The sequence below is a fragment of the Cheilinus undulatus genome, linkage group 6 (genome assembly GCF_018320785.1).
Source record: "Cheilinus undulatus linkage group 6, ASM1832078v1, whole genome shotgun sequence".
In the NCBI taxonomy this organism is placed as follows: domain Eukaryota; kingdom Metazoa; phylum Chordata; class Actinopteri; order Labriformes; family Labridae; genus Cheilinus; species Cheilinus undulatus.
In genome coordinates, this window is record NC_054870.1 from 28,316,131 (window position 1) to 28,334,984 (window position 18,854).

Genomic DNA, 18,854 nt, shown 5'->3' on the forward strand with positions numbered 1-18,854 from the left:
GGATAACAGAACACTGAAAAAAGGCATCAATTGGGATAGTTAGAATTTGTTACTCACTTCTATATGAATGGCTATGGTTGGAGATCTTCTCTGATGTGAGGTATCCTTGAACTATGACACTAGTGAGATGTTTTACTTTGATAACACAGTAATGAGAATTAGTAAGCTGGCCAAAAAACTACAAAAACACTGAAAGTAAGTTGTGTCTTTGAAATAAAACATGCTGAATATAAAGGTGTTTAAAGAATAGGACATGATGCATTTATTAAAAGTGTAGAAAAAGTGCACTTCATGGACTCAGAAAAATGTTTGGGATTCATGTAGTCATCGCGTTAACATGAAAAAATCCAAGGTACTTTTTTTCAACAGGGGTTCTCAACTGGTGGGTCAGGACCCAAAAGTGGGTCACAAAACTCTTTCCAGTGGGGCTATGTACGGACTCCCTTAGCGGACATAGAGTAATTCAGACCAGGGATGAGCATGGATAAATCATTTATCAAATTAGTCAGCGCAAGATTAACGAATCGGTTAAACTAATTACCTGACTTTTTTTTTTAAACACAGGCTTGAACTCCTGGTCTAATGCTCTTAGACTGTAACGAACCTCCCACCACTAGGAGCTGCTGTAGCTTCAGTGAATGGCTGCTGCCTTTCTGTCTGAGCTCCAGCATTTAAGCTAGATGTAAATATGAAAAGCTTAGCAGTTAGTGTGTCGTAGGAACAGGGCTGTATGACAGTGCTTTTAACTAGAAAATGGAAATAAAGTTGAATATAGGCTATCCAGGGTTGAACTTGCGTATAACTACTTAACCAAAGTGAAAAAGATCACATATCAAAGCATGATATCAATCTGCAAAGAGGAACGAAGGCTGGTGGAGCTAGCTGCTAATGGGGAAATAGATGCCCGGGAACAATCTGTAATTCAGACTTGTATTTTTTAGGGTGTTAAGTATGTTTTTGATTTAGGGTTTAATAAGTAAATCTGAGTGGTTGAACATTTTCAAAAAATTTGTCTCCAGGAGGTTGTGGTGGGTCCTGATACCCAGTGAACTGTGAACCACTGCTTTGAACAATTAAAACACCCTTATTTTTTACGTCTGCATGACCATGTAACAAAAGTAAAGGCATGTTTCCCAATTTTTTAAAATGTGCAGCATTTCCAGTTAGGTTTTAATACACAAATTGAAAATGTAGATTAAGTCCTGGATCTAAACCCTACTACTTATAGCTTGGAGCACAACTCTATTGAGTATTTTAACATTTGCATACATTTCTCCCTTCGTTTTTAGACAAGGAAGAAAAACTAAAAAAGTATGAGACAGAAAAGAAGTCATGTCATGTTATGACCCTGTAAATACATTTTAAATCTGCTTTGAGGAGCTTGGATTTGTCTTGATTTTGACTCCCCCATGATAAACCAATATTAATTATGTCTTTGGTAACAAAAAAAAAATGTTATTCTACAGCCTTCTAAACCTTAATTGTATTACTCATAGTAAATAACAGCTGTGAAAAATGTAAATAATTCTGTTTTTTGTTTTCTGTCTTGTCGACACCTACCCCATGGATTCAGCTAATGTGGCATTAAAAATTACCATATAAACAAACAGCATGCTATCTATGCTTTGCTTTTAATGCTCACACAGGGGCATTAACATTAATATCTGTTTCATAACCAGTTAAAAAAAAACTTTACAGGAGCTTTAATTCAGAACTTTGTACTGTACATACCAGGCTCAGAGTGTTGAAAAGCATCTCTTCTAATGATAGATGCTCACAGTATTTATCTCTATGTCCTGTTTACTAAAAATAGACACGCAGCAATGTAAAATAAGAAGCAAAGAGCTGGTGTAGAAGTGATGACATAATAGGGATAATCAGAAAGATTGTGTTGTATTCAGCTCAGACATAACGCTGCAGATGTTAGTACAAGAAAAGGCTTTTAGTCAGAATAGTGTCAGTGCTCTATGTATATGAGGAACAAAAAGTTGCATTCTTCCCATAATGCATAGTATGTTTGGTTATATAACATATACTGTAAATATAATGCATCTTTCATTTCCTGTTAGAATTTGTAGATATGTGAGGACATGACTGCACAATAAGTGGCCCTTTCACCAGATGTTCACTTATTGTTCTCTACAGTTCATGTCCTGGTTATGAAATCAGACTATAGAGCTACAACATGTCCTCTTTTCTCCTCTAAATTTCTCCTCTCCGGCCTCTGTACACCCTGACATATGGACGATGAAAAATTCATGGGCTGGTGGTTAACACAAATCTGCAGAGGAGATGGGAAAACATGAGCTTAGCAAGCAGTTTGCCTATTACATTAACAGACGGGGCTGTCATGGGACGGTATCGACATATGCATATTTCATCTAATCTGATTTTATGTTTAAAGAGCGAGAGAGAAGTGCTTCAAGTTGTGGAAACAATGACATCACACTGTATGTTCAGTGTGGTGACCCAGCCCAATCAAGCAAACGGAGAACGAATGTTTTTAAAGATGTTATCACACAGTTCAAGGTTAAGATTCTAGCATTTTTGCTGCTCACAGTTTTCTTTTAATGCAGCTGTCCTTCTTTAGAGCAATATGTTTCAGAATCAGTTTCAGTTAGAAGAACAGAGACCAAACAGGAAATCTTTCTTTTTCTGTCAAACACAGATGCAACAAACTCAGACAGGCAGAAACACCCTCATAAATACACACCAAGCACGACCAAAAATCCAGCCACAGATGTAGAAAAACTAGCACACATGCACCACAGATCAAAAATAGACCATAAAATTCTGTTTATGATCAGTGCATCTGGACAATTTTAATATACTGAAGCAATAAATAGTTTTTATACTCCTCCCACCCTTAGGGGATTACAAAAAAGGGATTCCAAAGGATTGCTCTGAAAATGTTTCTTTTTAATAAAAATCAAACCAGAACTGAGTGAGAGATATTTCAAACAAAACACACTGAGCCGAGCATGAAATATATAGTTTCTGTGCCAAGGAGAGAGAGAGACCTGGGGAATATATGGCACAGAAGAGAAAGAGCAAAAAGGGAGGAAAAAGGGTGTGTGTGTGTGTGTGTGTGTGTGTGTGTGTGTGGTGGTGGTGGTGGGGGGGGGGGGGTGGTTCCTCGGAGCTGCTTTACCTCAAACATGATTGCCTCACTACCTTTCAAAATGCTGTTGATTTAAGCAGAGCCTACATAAGGAGGGTTAGGTTTCTGCAGATGGGGGAGAGAGGGAGGTCAGCATAACTTCAAAATCAGAGAAGAATGTTGGTCGAAATGTTTTACTTAAAGCTCCTGTGAAGAGAGTTAAGCTTGTTAAAAATGGCAAATTAATAATGCCTCTTCATCTGTTTATTTGTTGTACATGTTGATGTTTGTCACTGCTGCAGTGGAATAAATGTCAGAGAAGACAATTTACAGCAAGCCACAGATGGCGTCAAAATGTTCTATTATGCAGTGATCTTATGTTAGCGGACAAAGTACTCTCCATTTTTTTGAAGATCAATAGCCTCAGTTAGAAATTTAGAAAAAATAAAAGATTCTTAAGTCATATTTTTAACCATAAGCAGTTATGAAAAAAGTTAGCTGATAGCTGATATTATTAGTGTTTATTAGCCAATCAATAAATCCATCCATCTTTATTTGCACTGCAACAATGACCAGTGTTATCTAAACTCAAGTTGGGTACAAAATATCAAATTTTTACATTTGTGTTAAAATGTGCATATTGACTGCCCTCTACAGGTTGAAACTCAGCTACTGCAGTTGAATTTTTTTTACTGGCTTATTTGGTACCAGATGACATCATCATACCTGCTTATGATTATGCTTAACACAGTGATTATGTCCAAAATCAGATACTCATTTCCTACTTCCTATTCCATCTAGTGAAATAGGCAAAAAAACAGGCAGGTTTGGCAAGTTTTAAGCAGAAAAATGATGCATGTTTTCACGCTGCATCTCATTTATTTGTGCAGATGAAGGTCTCATGTCTGTAGTTATCAGGTGAAAATGTTACTTCATAAATCCTTTCCTTATTTATAAAACAGATAAAGGATTCTGAAAAATTACACAAAATAAAAACCTTTTTCTGTGTTTTTAAATTCATGCTGGTTGTTCTCCTCTCATCTGACTGTCGTATGAAAGCCACAAAACGCCACTTTAGCAGTGAACTGTGATGCATGATGATAAATATTGCTGAGCTCTCGTCCACCATTTGTTCACTATTGTCCACGGTCCACTGTGGGATATAAAAGATACACTAAGGAGGACAGGAGTTCACAAACATTTCAGCGTGTTTTTTTTTTTAAATCCAGGGTACTTTTGCTTCACACTTTAAGATTTATTTGACAAAGAATCTAGATTAGTGTATTGACTGATATGTAATAGTTTCATACAAAGTTGAAGATTCAAGTGTCAAGCCCAGCTATTACAAGAAGTGATACATTTGATTTGACAGTTTACAGTCAGTAGAATGAGATTCTTAATATTTTGTCAGAAAACACCACTTACACATCTACAGGACAAGATCATCAGAGAGAAACTACCATTTTGTCCACAGAGGGTGCCAAAATCAAAACAAAACCTAATATTTCTCACAGGAGCTTTAACAGAGGCTCAAATGAGCGTCTCGTGAGCTGCTCTGTGATGTAAATCTTGAAATTTCTCACAGGCCGAGCTTACAAATGTTTATGTAGTTGCTATGTCGCCTATGCAGTAACAGTGCCAAATGAATGTGAGAAATATTCAACAGAAGCATGACAGCTTATAACAAAACCTTGAACCTTGTCATCTGTCATTCTGCACTGCAAAGACCTGGCCCACTCAAAGTATTTCTGGATTTTTCTCACTACAGTTAAGCCAATATTGTTACAGCACTGAACGTAAGACCTGCTCTATTCTTAGATTTATATAAGAGCTTGTTTTTCATTCAAGTACTGTCAGGATTATGTGGACTTATTTTTTTCTTTTTCTGCCATCATGCACCACTGATATTACTTTCCTCCTGGAAAGAAAATCAAATCGGGGACGCAAAGTAGCGATGGGTATAATCAATCCATGCTGGCAGCAGAGAGTGCATGATAATATAAACAAAAACTGTGTCATTCCCCGTGAGGAAAGCAGCTGCAGGGGTGACAGGCGACGCTGAACATAAATATGGATCACAGGACTAAAGATCCACGATCTGACGCAACTGCAGTTTTTTTTTTTTTTTGGCTCAAGCTGGTTTCAAAAGCACACTGGTGACGCAGAAAAAACATGAATATAGATTGAGTTAGAAAGCGCTAAGACACTTGCCCCTGTCATAGCAGGGATGGCCTTACATCACTGAGTGAAGTCAGAGCAAATATTAGACATATCAAAGCGATTATGCACACAGGAGCAGCAGGAGAGCACTAGGTGTTTCATTACTCACCTCGAAATTAAAGTAGAAGAACAACATATTCCACTAATCATAAAAGAAATCTGTGCATATTTAAACTTTACATATACTCTGTTAACACCACACTATGGCTCCTAAGAATAGACTAACACCATGCCTTTATCTGATGGTTACATTTCACACAATACTGTACCAACAGGCACAATGAAAATCTGCTGTAGCACTTTTTTTTTCCTGAGGCTTTTCTTCTTCTTCTCTCCCCCCTGAGGTAGCCTGACACACTTTTCGTGAATTAGCCGAGACAAGATGGATGGCTATTAGAGCTGCCACAGCAGATCTGGCTGAATATAAAAGGTCAGAATTAGCATTAAGAGAAGCAAAGAAGAAAGTCCTAAAACTGCTCCCTAGATCAATTCTTTAATATTTCTCAGCAGCACAGTATTTCCTTCTAACGTGTCCACAGCGCTGGTATTTATCCTAATAAAGGTGCATTTAATATGGCTTTTATTGCTGTATTTTTGATACGAGCCTGTAAATGGCAGGAGAACTTTACTCAGCAGTTGTGTGTAATACAAAGTGCAAATGTGCAAACGTTCATGTGTGTGTTTTGTGCCTATAAGTAAGACGCCCTTGGGGCCTTAGTTCACTTGGCAGAGAGATGGAAATTACTTAGCTCTGCTGTTTTGAAACAAATCACAAACAAGTCTCCTAGCAGCAATTCAAGCAGAAATAAAAGCCTGCTTCAAACCTAGTAAAACCTTCATGTGAATAACTTTAGAAGCCCAGTTGCTTTAGTCTAAAAAATAAAAAAGTAAAGCTCCCCTTAGGCTCTGAAAATAAACCTTTAGCTTAAATGTGGCTCACAGAGGAATGGTATTATTGAGCCAAGTGAATGAGCAACGGCAGCCACAGGATGTTAGCGTTACTATTCATAACTTATTTTCCTATGCTTAAAACCGTTTTCCCTTCTGGTCTCACCTCTGCCGCTCTCTTAAAAATGCAATTACCTACTGGCAAATTTACGGGAAAAGAAAAACAATGACTTTTGACCAGAGGAGCCGTTACTGTGAATGTCAAATTGATGCTGCACAAGAGCCCGCTGAGCTCTGCTGTGCAAACCAAGTGGAGGAAATATAAAGAGAGATGAATCACATTATTCCTTTGTTTTAGCCCAGCTTGGGGTTAATAAAATGTGTGGATTCATGAGCAGCGGGGAAAGCACACTGAATGGCAAATAGACATGTTCGAGCACTTCAAAATTCCTCACTGGAACCACAGAATGCTTTTTATAGGTGTGACTGGTGAGAGTGTTTGAATGGAGGTCACTTGTGTTCGTAAACAGGGAGAACCAGCAGAGGTCAAAATAAACAAAGGCAAAAGGAAAAACAACACTGACGGCATTTTTACTTCTTTAAGAAGTAAAAAAATCATATTAAGTTAAAAAGGCTCCAACAGTTGGTAGGGGTCAACCAATTTTTGGTCTGGTTGATTATCGAGGCTTTTGTCCAATTATTTGTGCTACCATGGATCGCTGATAAATTATAGAAATCAAAACTTTAGCCGCAAGTTGCAACCTTTGGCTGTAATCACAGCACTGAGTCTGTGTGGCTAGGTCTCCATCAGGCTTGCACATCTGGACTTGGCTTCTCTGGCCTCTCTCACTAGTCTCCTTGCATGGTCACTCAGTTTGTAAGGATGGCCTGATCTAGGCAGACGTACACGTGTGTCATACGCATATTGAAAACAGTAAAATAAAAACAGCTTTCTGTACATTAAATTTTCTCCTTTCATAATTCCCCTTAATGTGAGTATTTAAACTACATGTCACCAAAACATTGTTATCTTCTCTCTCTCTGTATCTGACCGTTCTTGTGTTCATTTTCGGGGCTGTTTGTGTTACGTTTGGTGTTAGCATATTAGCTAAACTTTAGCTACACCGTCTCAAGAGGTGAGATTTATGAGCTGCCGTAGTTCTTAATCGCTTTTCCCCAAAGCATACAGACAGGCAAACATTGCGAAAGTTATCCTTTCTTTATATTTAGTCAACATGATGTGATTTCTGAGGTGCAGGACTGTAAGTGAAAGATGTTTTAGCAATGATTGGTGCAACACATCTGGCTACCTAGCGAGCACACAGCGAATGAAAATCGTGCTTCAGTGAACCGATCTCTAACGGTAAAACCGGTCCAAAGATAGGTTTATGCCTCTATTTACCAATACAGGGCTCTACAGACTGATGCACTTGGACCTTCGACGATAAGATCGGTTAACCGATCCATCTAAGATTATCTTTACACCACCACTTTGAGGTCTTTTTGGTAATTTGTTTGTGTAAAATGAGGTCAAATTATATCCATCATGATTGAATTAAAAAATCAATAAAGAATATAACATCCCAGGGGCTGAAAACTGTTAATAGGCACTGTATTGTTACACCACACCTGTAGTCTGTAACACTGAAGAATTGTGGAGCAAAGCTGTTCTGCCCTGATCTGCCAGCAGAGGCAGAACAGAAGTGACTCAAAAAAGGACATCAGAGTAGAGTGTGTAGTGTGTGTAACATCAGAGAAGCCACAGAGGAACAGCGCTGTATTGTGTATATGTCAAGGTGTGCGTATATGAATTTGCAATTGTATCTTACACACCATGCATCTCATGCTTTCCCTACACTGTAATGTAATTTGAATCCATATACTGGGACCTCACTGTGGGTAGAATTTAAAGTACAACAGCATAAAAACAGCAGAATTCACTGCTTGTATTACAACTTCAGGGCAAGGGTGGAGTCAAACTCTTTATCATCACCTCGGTGCTAACAAGGCCAACTGGTTGTTTATATGAGTTGTGGAACAATGCACACATTTATTTCCTTTAAGCCTGCCTTGAAACTTACTGGAAGTGATTGACACCAGCAGGAGAAGGAAAAAGAACACATACAGTACTAAGAAAGGCTGAACACTGTATTTCATAATAGTTTCAACCAAGTGACTACCAAGCCCCATGAACTGCTCGTAACAGCTAAAGCAGGTGTTCAAGAAAAATGTGATAATCAGTGCAACCAAGGATATTGTCTATTCTTACAAGGCACATTATCCACCATAGTAGAACACTTTTTGAATACTAAATCTATTAGAATACAAAAAGTTTGGTCAAAGTGAGAACTAGCTACTAACAGGGGTCTATCTGGTTATGTGGCTGCTTTTAACAGCACAAGCCCAGATTTTCTTCATTTTATGTGAGATTACTTTTAACATATGCAGTGGTATTCACAAAGACCAGTAAACAAACTTTGAAATGTAAAGTTGAAATGATTATACTTCTCAGAAGAGCAGAAAGCTGGGAGCCAGGCAGTTTTTCTCAGCTAATTAAATGCCGCTGTTTTGAAGATAGTGCTTTTTTTCAAAGGTTAGTAATTTCATTTGACTTTAGAACACAATTATACAGAAGCTACCGTTTCTTGGACTCTAATGGTTTTAAATTTGATGGTCAAACCTTACAGACATTAAAATCTTAAATGGATTCAAGTACATTTTCTGGGATTTAGCACAATGGAATCAAATAGTTTGGCCCAGAAAGTGCACACAGTGTCCATTTTTTCACTCAAAGCAGACTCAAACAAATGGTTGGGGTAACCATAATGACATAATTGAAACTTTGAGATGAACCAAACTGTGAGAATGAGTTTTAAGTGCCTGCTCACATTCAGAGTTTAGGACATGAGGAGTTTGATGTTTCATGGGGCGATGAGTAACTCTCCAAATGCCATAAACTGTCACTGTAATGGTTGTTGGATTTTTTGGATGGGCTAATACAAAAACTACAATGAAATCTCCAGCTGCTTCACTCACCGAACTCATCACAGATGCTGTCATTCTGCAGCAGGGTGGGATGTTCGAAGGTGTCCCGGCAGTACAGAATCCTCGTGCTTCCTCCCAGCGCAGCGATGCCGCCCAGCGCCAGCACTGTGTGGTCGATGAGCAGGGAGGACGGCTGCTCTCTGAGCCGCGCCAACATGGACCGATAGCGGCAATACTGGGGGTAACTGAGGACCAAAATCTTCCGCCCATCCTCTTCCTGGCCTGAAAAACACACCAAATACACAGACAAGGTTAGAGAATCCATAGAGAGTATATACAGTCACATCAAAGAGAGAGTTTAAGGGAAATAGGAACTGATTTGTTTTCAAGTGCTCCTGAATGATTTGTACCTAATGTAAGCTCTACATTTTGGAAGACACATTTCATCACCACCTCTGTGTCTTGTTGCGCCAGCTATGGTGTAAAGCCCACACTAAGCCCAGCACTGTAAAAAGTAAAGTTGTAGCATAAGTTGTGTCATTTTTTGGCTGCACCACAGCAGCCACTAAAACCATGACTAAAACAAGTTGTCGACAGCCTTTTTTCCATGACAAAAGCTAGACTAAGACTAACAAAAATAGATCTGTGATGACTAAAACTGACAAAAAGTAAGTTTAGTTTTCATCAAGATGACTAAAATTAGACTAAAATGTAATTTAGATTTTGTCAGACATTCAAAACCTGTGATAATTCTCCACTGTAAGTAAATCTGTCAAAAAACAATGCAGCTGCAGCTATTCTGCCTCTCAGCTGTAGAAAGCAGGGACCCCAGGTTTGGCAGAGTGTGTAGAAAACACTACCATGAATTGGTACCAGATTTAGGCAAGAAAATAAATGCTTGGACTAAAAGTAAAGACTTCAGCGTGAGGACTTTTTATGGACTAAAACTAGACAAAAATGTCTTGAGTTTTTGTCGACTAAAACAAGAATAAAACTAAAAACTGTAGAAATCACTGAAATGGGACTAAAACTAAAAGATATTTTGTCTAAAGACTAAAATAAAAAAATGATAAACCAAAGGTTTATCTTAACTAGGAGAGCCCAACATCCAAACCAACCAAAGCATCATCACAGAAACGATGGTTTTATTTTATTTGACCAATCAGTGAAAAGCATTTTAATTCAGTTCTGCTTTATGTGACGGATTGTCTGTAAACAGATCAATTTTTGGTTCAACCTTGGTTCAGATAACTCCCCAAACAAAATACAAAATAACAACAAACAAGATAACAAGACTGGGAAAACATTTTTACTGCAAAGAAATGTTAGTTTGTAAAATTATATTAACTCCAGGGAACAATTCCCTCTTGCTGCATGTTAATTCATCCAAAAACAATTGAAACCATTTGATTTTAAATACTTAGCATAAAAGGTTAACACCCTTTCCTTGCAGCAACAATGTGACTGACTGAACGCTGTCTCATGTAAACTGTACAAACATGTTATGTTGTCAGGCTGCATGTTTGAAATGCATGACATGCATCACTGTTGAGGTGACAAGGGGAATGTCAACAACAACTCTGGAAGCTCGCAACTTTGACTGACAAGGTCTTTTTAACAAGCAAGTTCAAGATTGGAAAATCCTCGGAGCAATTTAGGCGAGGCAGGGGTGAACGAGTGCTTGTGTGCGTGTGTGAGTGAGTGCTGACCTTGTTACCCCACAAACATAAATGTTTGAATCTATTTATACCAGTCAGGAATACACAATAATTTAAGAGGAAACAAACTGTTACCTGCAAACTGTGAGTGCACAGTACAGCTCTCTGTTTTGATTTAAGATCTTCAACCTCTAGCTTGACTGCAGACAAAACTGTTTGATTAAATTATGATATGTCTGACTTCATTACTGCATTAGATATTATTTGTAATGTTAGCATGTCATTAATAGTCAGTGCAGCTGGCTTGTATATTTCACCATCACATTATCAGAATGCAACAATACACTCAACTCAGTATAAATACATACATATACAATACCTTCCTCATGAGATTTATAATTATATTTGTTCTTTTATTGTATTCTCAGATAATGTTGCATCCCTAGCATTTTTAGCTGTTGAAAGGAACTGCTAAAGAAATCTCCTCAGCCAACCACTCAACTCTACCCTGATTTTGTCCTGCAAATGTCTGAGTATCTTTTTCTGACTCAAACTCTCAATATCAATCGATATTTATTTGGATAGTGCCAATTCAGAGAACAGAAATAACTATCTAGAAAATTTTAACAATGATCTTGTTTACTTTTGCAGGTCATGTGGTGCTGCAGTTACTCAGTTTGAATTATAGTTTTAGCTTTCTGCAACCATAAAACAAGAAAATCATAATCATTACTGTGCCGCATGCAGTGCTGCTCTTGTTTTGTTCCTCATTATTGTTTATAAAATTATCATTATTTCTATTTATATTTGATATATTTGTATTTGTATTTCAACTTATTTCAACTTATTAACTTCCCTTCACTGAATGTTTTTCAAAGTGTCCTGAATTTTCAATAAATGCATGTGACACAGGAGCTGTAAACTCAGTGAGTAATCATATTTAAGGCTTCACTCCTAAATATCTTGAAGTTAAAAATGGAGTGTCTCAGGGCTCAGTCTTGGGACCGGTGTTATTTACACGTTATATCAACAGCATTGTCATTTATATGCTGATGACACTGTCATATATTGCACCACTCCTACACATCATCAGGCTCTCTGCTGCTTACATGACATTTTTGATACTGTACAGTACACTCTGTGTGAGTTAAAACTGGTTATAAATCCTGACAAAACTAAACTTTATAATTTGTTCAAACTCAGAGAAAAAGCCACTGAACCTGCCAACCATTCACACACCTCAGGGTGTTGTGATTTAGTTTGTCTCTTCTTATAAAAACTTTGTTTTTTTGTTTTATGATTCTCTGACTTTAAAGCTTTATACTGAACAACCTGTAAAGAAGTTGAAGTTGGGTCTGGGCTTTTACTTAATAAAAAAGTCTTGTTTTTCTTTTGCTGCAAGAAAAAACTTGTTGCTGCCACTTTTAGGCCTTTAATTTACTACAGTGATGTTTTACAAATGCATCATCCCAAGACTTAAGATACTGTGTGCCATTGCGCACTGAGGTTTGTAATAAATCTTAAGCCCTTAACTCATCATTGTATTCTGTATGAATTCAACAATGATATTGGCCTTCTTTGATCTCTCATAGGCTAAATCACTGGCATATACTTATCCATAAGGCTTTACCTAACCTGATTCCATCATACTTGTGTGATTTTATTCATGTGAATAGTTCTACAAGTAAAAGTCTTCACTCTTTATCATTTTAAGAATAGACTGAAGGCATTGGAGGAAATGCATCAGGTTGTAGATGTTTTGACTGATGACTGTCTGCTCTGTGACTCAGGAGTTGGTTGATCTGTGTTTTTGGTGTTTTTATGTTTAATGTTATATGTTTGAAACTCATTTATTCTGCCGCTGCTTGTCCGCTGCCTTGTAAATGAGACTTTTAATCTTTTAAAAGTCATGTTCTCAACATCAGTCAAAATAATCTTGATCATGTTTTTGGTCATCCCTCACGGGAGCTTCAAACAACCCAGAAGAAGAGATGTCATACATTCTTGTACGTTATCTTGGTTGAGCTAATCTGATAGAGGAAAATGCTATTATGCACGTTTACACAACATTGATCAAACTAGTGAATATAACCTTTAGTTCCCAAAACAAAGTTCATACCACTAATGGAGATAATGAATGTTTTTGCAAACCTCCATTAAAAAGAAGAAGAAGGAAACTCAGGATAGGAAGTACACAGTGACCTGACACAATGAACTGCAATAAAAGTCAGAAAGTTATGCTGATAGAAAGATCTAGCAATATCAAGCAAAGCACATGAGTATGGGTTTACAGCTACGGTACAAGCTTACACAGCTATAATCAACTATAAATATAAAGTACAGCTGAGATATTTCCTTTTGAATAATTATTTTTCTTTTTTCCATGTTCCCTCCTTGAAACTAGTCACAAACACAAGAACTTAACCAGCAGACAAAGTTCAATTAAATCAAGCTTATTTAATGTGCTTCTACTGAATCTCATCTTTCTATATTTCATCTCTTATATGTGGATGTGCAAATAACAGAGGGATAGCTGTTCAGTTTAAAGGTTGCAGATGCTGATTAGAATAACAGTTTTATACAGTTAATCATATCAGAACATCCCTTGCCACCCACACGTCTCAAATATTATAATCTACCACTAATTACATGCTCAGTTATAATTTATATGCAGACGGGGATGAAGCATCTTCAGTTTAAAGAACCATGGAAAAAAATATTGTTGAAATCCATCAAAAAATGTATGTAATACTTCTAAAGATGATACAAGACCCACAGTTTGTCTGCTGATAAAGTTTAACTTTCTTTTCTTGTTTATTTTGTCTTTACACCCATAAGTATTCAAACTTTAAAAATTTGTCTCAGAAAAATCAACCAAAAGCTCAGGAATAAGATGCATTTAGTTTGATATCATAGAAGAAATCCTCTGAATACAAACATTTCAAACCTGAATTTCTTCATTGTTTTATATGACTCACATGGGTATTCAGAGGAACAGTTTCTGATTCACTAACTGATTTAATTAACTAATCGTTTCAACAATCGCATCACATTGTGTGGACTCACTCGCTCTCGTTGGCGTGTTGTTTGAAAGTGGAGTGCTAATATTTTTCGAGCTTACAAAGCCGACTACACGGTTCAACAGTTGATGAAGCAGAGTCAGGCAGTTTGAAACAGGATTTTTACATGAATTATTCACCGTGCTGTCTGCTTTTACAAAGCCCTCGGACATGACATTCATGGGAATTTCTGCTGCTGAGTTAATATTTCAAGGATGGCTAACTAGCCGAGCTTTTCACCTTGCTTTCCTAAAGACAAACAGTCTATTTAAAAATGCAGTTTCTCCTCTTTTTTCACGTTCTTTTATCAAGCTGGAGGCTGATAGCATCATTGAAAAATGCTGCAGAAACAGGGGAGGAAGGACGCCATTCATAGCATATTTACAGCAGCTGCATTCCAGACAATCAGAGTAATTAGTTCCACTGTACTCCAGTGTGACGACCACTTCAAAAGAAATTATTAAAACCATTCACCCAGCACACACATATACTTAAACACTCAAGCACAGGCAAAAAAGACAGCATATGTGGAGTTAATCTCCACACAACTTACAGGTTTATGAACACACATATATTCACATATGTATCCAGCTGTGCACATTCATTAAAGGCTGCAGCCGTTGTTATATGCAATTACAGCTCCAAGGTAGAGCATGCTTTGTTTCCAAATGTCAGGATTTTATTGTGAGCGGTCACCGTCAGACTTGCTCTTTCTCCTAAGGACCCTCGCAGCATTTCACTTGATTAGATTCAATTTGGAGAGAGAGCCGCAGGGCATTAATAACTGTACAAAGGCACTGCAATGCATACACGTTGATGTGTGTGCACTGGTGCATGTAATTTACATTGAACATACACACACTTTAAAAAAGAAAACCTTTTGTTCATACAGTCCTACCTTTGGAAATAAAGGACATCATCTTTATGTAAGCTTTCTAATTGGCTGCATTACTGGAGAGCTGGAAGACAGCATGAGAACATTATGCAATATGTTTCTCACTCTCTGGATCTCTTTTCTCTTTCTGTCCGTCAGCCCTCTTTGGTTGTCAGTATAGCATGTTGATCAAACAGCTGTGGTGTGGGAGATTATTTTCAGAACATGCTGTAAAGCTCCTGACCTCATAAACTACAATAGTGTCAGGGTCATAACTGCTCTGCAGGACAGCTGACGTTACAACCACTCAGTCAGTGCAGCGCTCAGTAAACTCTAATACAATTCAATAAACAGTAAACTGATAAAGTTAGTCAGGTACAAACTTTAGTGCTTTACAGCTGATGCTCTTTAAAGGCCACTCCTCTAATGCTACACACTACTTTTACTAGTGGAGTGGAGTGAAAAGGTTGTATAATGTCTCCTGTGGCTCTCGCGGAGCTTTCCAAAGTCTGAAAATAACCCTGGTGATGTCACAGTGATGTCATCAGGGTTGGGTTGCATGCTACAAATCTATAACTGAAAACATGTGGAGGCACGGCGAATAAAAGGCACAGGAATTTATGAGCCAACAAGAGCCCTAATGAAAGATGAGCGATTGAGCTGCATCGTGGGAATTGTAGAAGCAAGTCAAGGGATGAAAATTTCTATTTTACAGTTTGTTTTATTTTTCAATCTCTCTCTTTAAAGTGGACAGCCATTTAGTGGAAGCAACAAAGAGGAAAATATGAACAGATACAGTTTTTCAAGTAAGTAGAGCACTACAAAACAAAACATGTAAGGAGAATGAACAATGTGTTCCTCATAGAGGTGGGTTTTATCATACAGTACCTGACTGTAGAATAGTTGTTGCAATGTTCTGAGGCAGTCAAAAGATATCTTTGTTCTCCATTCACACTGATAGTACAAAAGAGAGCAAAGACCTTGATTAGTTCTGTTATGGCTTCTTTTTACTGCTTCTGCTCACAACATTTATGATTATAGTTGCTGTTTGAGTAGTAGCACAGAGGCTCTATATAACAAAAGATGACACATTGAAAGCAGTGCCAAAGGTATGACATTGTATACACTTCCTGTCTCTTCCCTCAGACCAATAAAACACTTAATACAGAACATTTAATATCAGTGCCTGTTATTGGTTTTTTCAGTGAATATCTGATGTCTGAAACATCTCATTTCCCCACACAGACTCATAAATGACAAGAGAAATAATAGCAAAATATCAATAGAGAAAATAAACATACTCCATCATTTTCAACTCTTTGTTCGTGCTCCTCTATGAATAAATGCATCCATCTCAATAAACAACAATGCTAGCAGCACAGGACATACATCTGTACTAACCACATAACCCTAATGTTACACTAGGATTCTGAAAGAGAAATGTGTAGACAAAGCCCTGTGACTAAGACACTGGGAATGACTGAGTGTGCCGTCTCCTGTCTGGTTATTTTCTAACAGATTTCTGCCATATGCTTCCTGAAGCTGTGATTGACTATCAAACATTTCCTTTTAAGGTCAAAATAGTTAATGTTTTATCAAACCACTAGTTTTAAAACTATACAAACTATTATTTCAGGAAACAGTAGTACAGAAATGTAACAAAACTTCAGACAGTCATTATATTTTAACTAAAAAAACAAAAAACACAGTCTAAATGGTCAAAATTTCAGTGATATAGCCTAACCCTGTCAGTGTTGTTGTACAGCTGGGACAGTCTGCAGGGGTTTGCCTTTCATTTCTGGTAGTTAAAAACAAAAAATAACCCAAAATCAGGTAACCTGGATGTTTAATTTTGTTGCTTTATGTGATGAGCATCGTGTCAAAGTTAAAAATCTGCAGACGTACTGCCTTCACCTTCTTGCTAGGATGTGCTTTAAGTACTACACCGCTCTTTATGTCCCATCAAAAGATAAGAACTGATTTAATTAGAGATGCACAGATGCATCAGTTTAACATCTGCATTGGTTTATATCAGCCCACTTTACAGACAACGGCCTTCAGCAAATAATGTGGGTATGCAGATGTTTATTGAGTCGTATCAATTTAATGCAGGCATTTAGCACATTTAATGACTGGTTTAGAGATGAGATTTATTTTTGGGTAGAAGATGTGACCTTTTAAACTTATATTTAAGCGTTTTAATGGTCAAAAATGTTTGATGTCTGATTCCTACAATCGGAGCATCTCTAAATGGAGTATATTTAACACAGCCTTGATCTGCTACTAACTTTACCAATCAAGGGATGCATCATTTTGGGCTTTTTGCTGATATCCAATATGCACATATTTACAGATTAATATCAAAATGATACCAGTATCAGAACATATATTTCAGACCTAAAACTTTAGCCCTTTGAACACATTTTATTGTATAAGGATGAACAAAAAAATAAACTTGAGTACTTAAAATACACTTTAAAGTTAAGACTGAGCATAAACAAAGAAAAACACCTCAAATAGCATAGGTCTGTGGGTCCAGCCTAAAACTTCTCAAACTTATTAAACAAATGGCAAAAATGTAGTTGATATTCACAGCAAAAATATCTGTTTGAAATATCTGCAGACATTTTTATACCTGCCTATACGGGCATCAGGCCGATAACATTGTGCATCCCTAAACCAATCTGCAAAACTTTTCAAGAGAGCCTGGCTGCAGACATCAGACATCGATAAACACATGCACACCTGTACATCTCTGTTGTTGATCAGTAAATCAAGAGGACTCGCTGGTTCCCCTTAGCGCCATTTTCAAAAGTGTCAAGACGTTAGAGATTTTTAGATTTTAAATTATGGACTGCAACATTTGTGTTTAATTTGGATATTAACAATCGAGAAATAGTGGTTATAACAGACCCTATTCACCTAATTCTGCATGAAATCCCAGCTCCCAGATTGTCTTTTGACTTTCAGAGGCTAACATGGCAACAGTCAGAGACTGTACAAGTTACAAGTCAATAGAAATTACATTGTGAAAAAAATTACTAAAAAGTATTTCATTTGAATCAAGTTTTCAATAAATATTCATTTCAGTGTTCTGTGTGAGTTTGTTGTAGTAACTGGAAGAAAAGATGCTACAGCAGAAGTCCAAAGACAAAAGTGGGTGGGGTTACACATCTTTTAAAGTTCACCAGTTATTCAAATATTTGTTATTTTTAAGGGATGCACGATATTATCCACATGAGCCTAAATGGGTTAAGGCAGATATGAAAATTTCTGCTGATATTTATTACCTGCATTTTGGCAATAATTATCTGCTTATATCATCTGTAAATATTAGTTGTACAAACAACAAGTGAGTAGAGGGCTGAACCAACAGCCCTACATCAGCTAAGTCTTTTTCATTATTCATCATCATTCCTTACACTTCAAAGTATGTTTTAAGGACTGAAGTGAAAATTAGGGCTGGGCAATTCATCGCTAATTAGATTAAATCGCAATATGGCCTGCTCCAATTTTCATATCGTACTAGTTGCAATATTTCTTTAACTTTGCATATTATGCAAACATTTAGGTGTCAACTTTTTTATAATGGTTTACAAAAATCCTCCTTTTTGTGTTTTATGTATGTTTTTCTTAATCAAAATGAGTGACATAGTTAGCTCATTTGATCTAAAACTGATGAAGCGCAGCATTACTTCACGAAAGTCATACTCCAGCTGGTAGCCAGCCTCACCTCCCCCACCCCAGCTGCCTCCTTTATAGCTTAAAGCCTGTTGCACCCCCATATTCAGCTTCCTGCTACTATGGATTTATTACTTTGGAAATAATTCAATAGTTTTCCATGCACATGTTCTTATTTATGGAATTATTTATTGTTTGAATTTGTCAAAAAATACATAAGATTAACCCAAGAATAATCGCATATTAAACCACAATTGCCATATTTGGGGGGGGGGGGCAATCAGATTATTTTTGCAAATCGTTCAGCCCTAGTGCAAACATGTAACATCTTCACATACTGAGTGAGAAAGTAGTGCTAAATCATAAAATAAAACATTTTTAATCTGATT

At 37.2% G+C, this 18,854-nt stretch overlaps 1 protein-coding gene across 2 annotated transcripts in view; it reads right to left on the bottom strand.

The window, feature by feature from the left end:
- Window positions 1-18,854, bottom strand: part of arid5b (AT-rich interaction domain 5B) — a 111,110-nt gene that overhangs the window by 51,275 nt on the left and 40,981 nt on the right. For both annotated transcript variants that reach the window (XM_041789715.1, XM_041789716.1), the window contains one exon: window positions 9,245-9,475. In XM_041789715.1, the coding sequence (XP_041645649.1) occupies window positions 9,245-9,475 (231 nt within the window). The remainder of the gene's footprint in view (window positions 1-9,244; window positions 9,476-18,854) is intronic.